This window comes from Penaeus chinensis, chromosome 27 (assembly GCF_019202785.1).
Source record: "Penaeus chinensis breed Huanghai No. 1 chromosome 27, ASM1920278v2, whole genome shotgun sequence".
NCBI classification, from domain to species: Eukaryota; Metazoa; Arthropoda; class Malacostraca; order Decapoda; family Penaeidae; genus Penaeus; species Penaeus chinensis.
In genome coordinates this window covers 17,840,707-17,850,706 of record NC_061845.1, presented here as the reverse complement: position 1 = coordinate 17,850,706, position 10,000 = coordinate 17,840,707, and the positions used below count along the sequence as shown (strand labels likewise).

Sequence of the window (10,000 nt, the reverse complement as noted above, 5' to 3'; positions counted from 1 at the left end):
GAGCCAGTGACTCAAAGATTTCCTGTTAAGTCTTCACGGCTGGTAATTCGCCCCCCCACCCCCCACCCCACCCCTTCCACCACCCTTCTTCGACCCCCTCCCTCTCGCCTCGGGGGAATGAGGGGGGTCGAGCCTACAGTTATTCTAGTCTCGCTGAAGCTTCATGTCGATGATGATGACGATAATAATGTGGTGATCATAATGATGATGTAGTGATGTTTTCGATGTTATTGCCTTAAAAAATTATTATGACTTAGATAATGATACTTTATGTTTTGTTGCCTTTCGTTATAGCTATCGCTTTTAATATGATATTATTCATTTATCAATATAAAAAGTCACCACTGACACGGTAATCTGGTATCAAAAACAATGGTGCTATCATCAATTTAATCGTTGTATGGCAACTGGAGTTGCTTAAATCCATTGGCACAAAAACGTAACACCATGTTTGATTTACAAGCAGCATTTTTAACCAGTACCCCTCTTCCAACAGTTCTGGGAGATCATTAGTGACGAGCACGGGCTGACGGCGGCTGGGACCCTACGAGAAAATGTTCCTCAGGACGTCCGGGATCTGCAGCTCGAAAGGATCAATGTTTACTACAGGTGAGGCGCCGTCGGGGGATCCTGGGGACTCGAGGAGAGGAGACCCGGCCTCCTCCTGCGCCTCCTCCATTACTTTATTATTTTATGTATATTCATTTACTTGCTTAAGTTCATTGTTTAAAATTTTTCTTCACTTTTTGAGTTTTGTTTTGAGCCATGTTTATTATCTTTTGATGTACAAATTTGGTTAATAATTAAAGAAGTGCATTGCCAGCTATCCTTTGCAATGCATTTGTTATTTGAAATCAGAACTTTTTCCTATTATTTTAAACATTGCAAAGTAAACCGTTGAATCAAGATACATTTCTAATATTTGTTGGCAGTAAAGTGATTTTCTTTGAGTTCTAATCATATTATTCTGCACAGTATTGGAGTGTTTGATAGTGTGTATTAAAGAGATCGGTTTATCACGATCAATTATGTTAAAATATGATACCTATTCATTATCAACCAATCCGTGGGTAATGTAAAGTAAACCGGTTATTCTTAGCTTGGAAGAGAGAATAAGATACTAGAAGTTCCTTGTATGAAAGCAGTATGAAGTTTGTGATAGTTGTAAGGTCGGTTTACGCTCGTGCAATGTAGTCTTGTGTTCTGTGAAGTAACTTGAGCCAGGCAGAAATCAGTTTTCGCGAGGATGGCTTGTGAGGTATGAGGATATGAGAAGCAGAATGAGTTTCAGGCAGAATTCCACTTTTAACAAGTTGGCGTGGGGTGCGTCATAATATAAAAGAATCGAAATGAGTAGATAGGTTAGAATGCCGAAAATCCCACATGATTTGGAAGGATTAAAGGATAGCCTAGAACATCACGTAAGCTAGGGTACAAAATGAGTCCAGTCTGTGCGAGTGAGGCAAATCCTATGTGTGTTAGAATGAATACAGTAGAAGTCAGAGTCCCATTTGTGCTAGAAAGAGTAGTCTAAGTTAGCCGCCTGACCCACTATTTCCCCCCACCCCGCCTGTGCGCAGCGAGGGCGCCCCGGGCAAATACGTCCCCCGAGCCATCCTGGTGGACCTCGAGCCCGGGACGATGGACTCGGTGAAGGCAGGCACTCTCGGGGAACTCTTCAAGCCCAGCCATTTCGTCTTCGGTACGTCGAGCGGGCGGGCGACGGGATGGGGCGGCGGGGCTGCTGATGGGGCCTATGCCTACCAGCGCGCCCAGGCACTTGCCCTGTCCCCCTCCCCCTCTCCGGCCTCTATTTTCACTAATAGCACTAAACCTCACACGCCCCCCTGAACAGGTGTCATGGGAGTCACACTAACAGGTCGAGCCACAGGGATGGAGCCTCGGCCCTCTGCTGTCGGGCCAGCCGCAACCGCCATAACCCACTCTAATCCCTCATTCGGCTGCATTAAAACAGTTCAACTAAAGCTTTGACGCTCGCCCTCCTCCTGCGCTGCATTCTGACGCCCTGCGAGTTCTTAAGCGGATTCTGGGGCGGAGGTTCATGGGACGAAGGGCGTCAGAATGGACCGAGGAGGAGGGTGCGCGTGCGTGGCGTGCGTTCCTGTCGCCAACACGGGCTACGACGTGGACAGTCCGGGATCCGGTTGTGTAGCGTGGCACTATAGAGGAAGGCCGTAGCAGCAGCTGCAGCAGCACCGCTAGTTCCACTTGCATGGCCTTTTGTCAGTCAATAGTTGCTTCGTCAGTGTTTTAGTCTTCGAGTTGTTTCGGCGACGCGCGTTCTTGCCGGTTCCTCCATTGGCACGTGTCTGGCCCGGACTGTCCACTGTTGTGTTGCGGTGGCAATGCACGGCAGGCGCCAGTGTTGCAGCAACAACGGAGAGCCTCCGCGTTTCTCTCACGACGAGTTGCAGCAACACCCCTTAGCGAAACTTGCACTAACGGCTGGGATGTTTATTGCTTGTTAACAGCGAGGGCAACAAGGCCAAGTACGTTCCGCGAGCTGTGCTGGTCGACCTGGAGCCGGGCACCATGGACGCTGTTCGCAGCGGGCCCCTCGGACCACTCTTTAAACCAGAACACATCGTCTTTGGTCAGTAGCTCTCAGTCGATCTCTTCTTCCAACACAAACCAACCCTCCTTCGCACCCACACCTCTCCCACACGCCTGTGCAACCCTCCATCAGCAGATAACCAAAAAGTCCTTTTGATAAAAGTCGTCTTGCAGGACGGTCCTCAGCGAGCGGGACAACAAGACTTTCTAACCCGACGCAGTAGAACTTCCAGTCGCTAGACATAAGCAGAGCAAATAACGGAAACTTTCCCGAACCCTTTGCTGAAACGTTTACTAAACAGAAAAATAAAAAAAACTCAAGAGAAACGTGAGAGTTTTTCGTTCTATCTCTCCTCCTTTCTTTTAATGCATCGCCGTGTTCTTAAGCAAAGCATGCGCGCGTGTGTCCCCCCCCCCCCCCCCATACCAGCGAGTGTCAAGTATGCGCGTGTCGGGGAAGCACCAGGCAAAGCAGCACGACTTCTTTCCACGTCGATTCCGCCTTTCCTGTTGCTCTTGCGCGACCGGTTCCCTGCTGATCTCTCACGTGTGGGTCACCTCCGCCGTCCGCTCGGGGCCGCCGAGCGGGACGTCTTGCTTCTGGTGGACGGGAGCCGGTTGCGATGTGGGTGTATTTGTCTGGTTGTATGTCTGTGTGTATGACTAGTAGTGTGTGTCTGTGCGTGTGTATGGATGTATATATGGATTCATGCGTGTAGATATGTAATATATGTATATCTGTTTATACATGTATGTATGTATGTTTGTATGTATTTATGTGTATACATATATATATACATATGTATGTATATGTATACATATGTATGTATGTGTGTATATATATATATAAATATATATAAAATGTGTGTGTGTTTATATATATATATATATATATATATATATATATATATATATATATGTGTGTGTGTGTGTGTGTGTGTGTGTGTGTGTGTGTGTGTGTATGTATATATATATATATATATATATATATATATATATATATGTATGTATGTGTATATATATGTGTGTGTGTGAGGGGTGTTTATATATATATATATATATATATATATATATATATATGTATACATATATATGTGTGTGTGTGTGTGTGTGTGTGTGTGTGTGTGTGTGTGTGTGTGTGTGTGTGTGTGTGTGTGTGTGTGTGTGTGTAAATTAACCGAATCGGTGATTAACAAAGGGAAACTAAACCAAAGAAAACGGAACGAACTAGTGACTTCTTGTTCCCTCGCCAGCGTGTCCTCGAGCGCCGCATGACATCACATGAGCACTATATCTAGCCTCTTGGCTTCTTGTTCTAGCGACCGCCGGTGTTAGAATGTATGATTAGACTATTAGTGCATGGCAAGCAAGCAAGCAAGCAAGCAGAACCGCGCCGAGCTGAATGCCGCTCTTGATTCTCTATGCAGATGATGAATGTTGAATGTTGCATGAGAAGGCGTTACTGAGCATCCTTTATATAAACACGATATATACACACACAAACACAAACATGCATATGTACACATATCCACACGCACACACAGCTTCTTGACCGCTTGTGACATTATGCATGCCACACTAACAACCATAATTCCTTTTATGTCCCCCTTTCATCCACATTTCTTGTTTTATATTTTGGTAAAATCTCTTGTTGAGATGTTATGGTTCGTATATGTCTAAGTTTTAGTTAATTAGAGGAAAATATAAGCAGCTGTTTAGATAGTCAGTGTTACTTTCCAGCATTTAGTATTTCTACTGAGATTCTAAATCAGTCAATTCTTACTTTGTCAATATGAAAAAATCTTCATGCAACCATGAGTCCTTTGCCCACTTGATTAAAAGCCAAAGTGACGGATCAACTAACTCTACTCCCCTTTGTTCCCTCTCCTCCTTCTTTCCCCTCTCCGCCACCCTCTACCACCTGCCCAACCCAGGTCAGAGCGGCGCAGGCAACAACTGGGCCAAGGGACACTACACTGAGGGCGCCGAACTCGTGGACTCCGTGCTCGACGTGGTGAGGAAGGAGGCCGAGAACTGCGACTGCCTGCAAGGCTTCCAGCTGACACACTCCCTGGGCGGCGGCACAGGCTCCGGCATGGGCACGCTCCTCGTCTCCAAGATCCGCGAGGAGTTTCCCGACAGGATCATGAACACTTTCTCCGTCGTTCCTTCACCTAAGGTAAGGATGAGTGCTCGTTTAGACTGATTATGTGAGTCTTTCTGGAGACGTATTGTGATTTGGTGCCATGCTGACCAGATTTACTATGCTAATTCTGATGTTTTATGTTGGAAATAAATGAAGAAGGCTTATCTTGTACACCTGAGACCCTTTATCGAACTCGCCCCCCCTTGCCTACCGTCTATAACGCCCTTGTTCCCGCCAGGTCTCCGACACCGTGGTTGAGCCGTACAACGCGACCCTCTCCATCCACCAGCTGGTCGAGAACACCGACCAGACCTACTGCATCGACAACGAGGCTCTCTACGACATCTGCTTCCGAACCCTCAAGCTCATGAACCCAACCTACGGAGATCTGAACCACCTGGTGTCGCTCACTATGTCGGGCGTGACCACCTGCCTGCGCTTCCCTGGCCAACTGAACGCCGACCTCAGGAAACTGGCCGTGAACATGGTACCGTTCCCTCGCTTGCACTTCTTCATGCCCGGCTTCGCTCCGCTCACCGCCCGCGGCTCGCAGCAGTACCGCGCCCTCACCGTGCCCGAGCTCACACAGCAGATGTTCGACGCCAAGAACATGATGGCCGCCTGCGACCCGCGCCACGGCCGCTACCTGACCGTGGCCGCCGTGTTCCGAGGCAAGATGTCCATGAAGGAGGTGGACGAGCAGATGTACAACATCCAGAGCAAGAACTCGTCATACTTCGTGGAATGGATCCCCAACAACGTGAAGACAGCCGTGTGCGACATCCCGCCGCGAGGCATCAAGATGGCGTCCACCTTCATCGGCAACTCGACCGCCATCCAGGAGCTGTTCAAGCGCATCTCGGAGCAGTTCACGGCTATGTACAAGCGCAAGGCTTTCCTCCATTGGTACACGGGCGAAGGCATGGACGAGATGGAGTTCACGGAGGCCGAGTCCAACATGAACGACCTGGTATCCGAGTACCAGCAGTACCAGGAGGCCTCCGTGGACGACGAGGAGGACCTCGGCGACTACGAGGAGGACGCCGAGCAGGACACCGCTTAACTCACCGCCCGCGGCTGCTCACCTCCGTCGGCCGGAACGCAATTCACGGCGATCGTTGCTCATTCATTAAACTAAAAGTTGCAATGTTATTCGTTACGGCAAGTGCACGTCATCTCTTCCTGATCAACACTACGACTTGGGACCAGCGCCCCGCCGCCCTCCCGTTCGCCCTGCCCTCTCCCCCGCCCTGCCCCCGCCCCCGCGCTAGTGACGGACGCCGCACCTTTCACGCCAGATCACGCCCATAACATATCCTAATGGTCATGTCGCGCCCTTGACCTTCCCTGCACCTTGCGGGCGGGGGCACCCCCCTCTCTCTGCCGTAGGACCCCAAGGACTCGATCCCGAAACTCCTCGCGCGGGGGGAGGGCGGCCCCTCCCCTCTCTCTTGACTCCAGCAGGCGGAGGTGTGAATGCTTCCACTGACAGCAGCGCAGCAGTGCTCTTTTTCTGTTTCTCTGTCTCTTCTCCCTCTTTCCTCCCTTTCTCCCCCAATATGTGCTTTAATCTATGAAAATAATAATTTAAAAAATGTAGAATTATATAGCTTTTATACAAATGATTAAACGTTACCATCACTCCATCGGCTCCCCCATCGGCGCGTGTTCGACGAAGCGGCGCCATCGGCTCGCCGCCCGCAGAGCTTTAGTCATAACCAGGCGGTCCAGCGAGCCAGCCTCCTCCGCCCACACGAGTTCCTTGCTTGCGTGGGCGTGCGGGTGGGTTGCCGAGGGAGGAAAGAGGGCGGCGGTTGAGTGTCTGCCACGCCCTTGGCCCCCTCGAGCCGCCCGGCCACGCCGCCGCTCGTCTAGTATGGCACAAATAAAGTCACAAAATTTACAGTTGTTTTCCTGTTTCCCCCTCCTGTGAGCCTTTAAGTTGTCTGTTTTATGAATGTTAGTTATGACCATCCCTGGAACAGAAGATATATTCACATGAAGAAATAGATCAAAGTATTGTAATAATGATTACAATACAAAGTAACATTAGATGCGGTAGAAAAGCAACATAAAAAATCTTATATGAAGCAATTCTCACTGAAGCCCTTGTGGTATCAGAAAAGGATTCTGTTATAAGAAGCTATTGTAACGTATGAATTTTATGACAGGCCCTTAAATGTATCTTATGTACATAATTACTTCCTTCTACTTTAGTTCAACACCCTATATTCCGTCACTGGTTTGAATATTTTTTTGAGGACTAGTTTAACTTTGCTCACCACATCAAAATGACTGAATGCAGGAATCCTTTTAGAACTTTCATGAGGCTGAGGAAACGCTGGAAACCAGAAAAGACTTTCATCACATGACAATACGGCTAAGATTACTGTAATCATGTGACCCATTTTGGCTCATTCAGAAACATAGGTGATGATGCATGTGTTACTACAGGTCTGAATATTCCCTAGAATCATGCCAGACGTTTGAGCTTGTAAACTTATGTTAGGATAATTACCATCTCACCGGTCCTGAGACAATTATGCGACACAGACAAATGATGGAATGGGACACGATCTGAAAAAACGAGACTGACCATATACATAGCTTTTCTTTCCTTCTTTTCTTCTGCATCATCACCATCAATTTCTTATCCAGTTTTCCTTCTTCCTCTTTCCCTTTCTTCCCTTTTCTTCCTTTCCTATTCCCTCTACATTATTTGCATTATCGTAATCACCATCATTTACTTCATCGTCATTAACATCTTCATCACGATCATCAACTTCGTCTTCTTTATCCTCTTCATCATCATTATCTGCTTCTCCCTCCCGTTCCTTGTACTACAGCTTCCGCGACCATTGACACTGGCGACTATAACCACCTGCCTCTTCCTGACATTTGAAACCGTACAATTTATTCACGAAGCACTTCCTGACGAACAAATGTCATAGCCTACTATACAAATGTCAGTAAAGAGACCGAGCATGCGCTGCCCTTGAGAGGCGGAGAGCTCTCTCGTGGCCATAGGAGAGCGGGTCCAGGCTGCGCAGCGGCCGACGCGTGACGAGGCATGGCCATTAGTCACTGATAGATAATGATTTACAATGCTTGGCGATCGATAGATAATGATTTGAAATGCATGGCGATCAATAGATAATGATTTGGAATGCATGACGATCGGTAGATAATGATTGGGAATGCATGACGATCAATAGATAATAATTTGGAATGCAGATAGATGATGATTTGGAATGCATGGCGATTGATTGATAATGATTTGGAATGCCGAGAGATAATGATTTGGAATGCCGATAGATAATGATTTGGAATGCATGACGCTCGACTGATGATGATTCAAACTTCCTAGAGATCGATAAGCAATGATTTGAAATGTAATATTTTGATTACTGTTTACTATTATGATAATCAGTGAAACCTTTAACCTATTTCTTTTATTGTTAGAATCACAATCATCAGCATTATTACCTTTATTGCATTATTATGATTATTTATTACTGCCATAATCAACTTCTCTTTAAATCTATTTTTTCATACTTTCTCTCCTTTTTACACGAAATGCGAATTCAACGAACAAAACCGAGAAACAAATAAGAACAAATAAGGCAGAATAATACCTACATTACACAACAATTATGTAAATCATAAGAACTTAATAAACGTCATTTAGAAATTTCATTGCAGAATTAGATAACAAAATCTCTCTCATCGAGTTACATAATCCTACAAATAAAAAGTAACTTTAAACACATGAACACGGAATGCGTTCCACGATATATCAGTTGCGCATAAAACGATTATTTTCTTCCCATGTAATGACGCAAGGTCTGACGTGTAATCAACCTCTTGCAGGTGTAAACTTCAGAGTTCCTGGATTTGTTTTAATTCCAATATTTTTTTCCTGTTGAATTATGATTGCACTTCGGGGAATGTTGCAATGTAAAAAAAATATAAAAACACATTAGTCCTAATTAAAAGAAAAACTTGTTTCTGAATGAGCTGGTGACTTTTTTTCTTCTTTTTTTTATAATCTTTCCCCTATTTAATTACTACATCACATTTGGACTTTGTATCAAGCTCTTACTCTATCGCTGACAGCGTAACCTTTTATGAGTGTGTACGTTCATATTTCATATACCTTACGTGTAACTGCGTCAAAAATTTCGTGCAGTATCCTGGCATTTAATTCGATCTAATCATTGGTCCATAAATCAAAGTTAATTGAATAGGAATTTTTCTGACAGATTTTCTTAGCTGAACTGTATTTTCCATAGATAAAGTGCACTTCAAGATTCACAGACCTGAAATGTTCTGTCAGTAAGCATAGGCCTATGTAAAGAACCATGGGAGGGGCCGGATTTAGGCATGGCTGACCCCTAAGCGATGAAAAACTGTAGAAGCCCAATTTGGATAATGTAGGTAAAAAAATAATAGGCTGTGTAACAGGTGACCCTTTTAAAGTTGGCATATCATGGTAAGCTGTATGTCATATCAATTATAACTTATAATTCATCCTTCAGAATGATGGGATCCTTACTATAACCTCTGCCAATAAGTATAAATAAGGTGCGAATCGAGAAATATATAAATATGGACTAAAACTAAAACTATCAGCTACTTGTATTCCGATACGCGCTACCCTTTCATCCTTATAAACCCCTATCGATAGCTTCAGTCTCACTCGTACTTAAAACCTACACAGAAATCTTATCGAGAAAGTTCAAAAGCAAGGAAAGCAGAGGAACCGTCTGGCTGGGTCACATGGCGACAGAAGCGGGATACGTCATTTTACCTCAAGGTTTCCACCAAGACAAGGTTGTTGTGGTCGCTGCCGCCATGTGGTTGGTACCAACACTTGATATTTTAGCCGCGTTTTCCAACATGCCTTTATGTGTATGAAGCTTTTTTTTTTTAATTTCATCATCATGTTCCGTTATCTGTCTGGAAGAGAGGGTCGCTTGCTTATCATGATTTTAATTCATCAGACATTCCGACATATACTATAGCTAGACAACATAATTATTGTTACGAAATTATACTTTAGCACAGTAAATGAAAATAATATGTGATGATGATGATAATGAAAGTATTAGCTGTAATAATAGTAACAGTAAAATTATGCAATAACAATAATGATAGTGATGCAGGTGCTGACGATGACTACGATAATAATGAAAATAATAGTAATGACAACAACAACAATAATAACACTGACAGTAATAATGGTAATGATAATAATTATTAGAACAATTATGATAGTAA

The 10,000-nt window shown here is 44.9% G+C and overlaps 1 protein-coding gene across 2 annotated transcripts in view; it reads left to right on the top strand.

Annotated features, from left to right (window-relative positions):
* The window catches only part of LOC125039585 (tubulin beta chain-like), a 16,503-nt gene extending 9,880 nt beyond the window's left edge, over positions 1 to 6,623 (top strand). Inside the window, exons 2-5 of one of the 2 annotated variants that reach the window (XM_047633709.1) lie at positions 497 to 609; positions 1,581 to 1,702; positions 4,509 to 4,753; positions 4,959 to 6,623. In XM_047633709.1, coding sequence (XP_047489665.1) covers positions 497 to 609; positions 1,581 to 1,702; positions 4,509 to 4,753; positions 4,959 to 5,783 — 1,305 coding nt within the window. In that variant the 3' untranslated portion in view covers positions 5,784 to 6,623. Of the gene's footprint in view, positions 1 to 496; positions 610 to 1,580; positions 1,703 to 2,237; positions 2,615 to 4,508; positions 4,754 to 4,958 lie in introns of those variants that run through there. The other variant, XM_047633710.1, reaches the window with a different exon arrangement.
* The last annotated feature ends 3,377 nt before the right edge of the window (positions 6,624 to 10,000 follow it).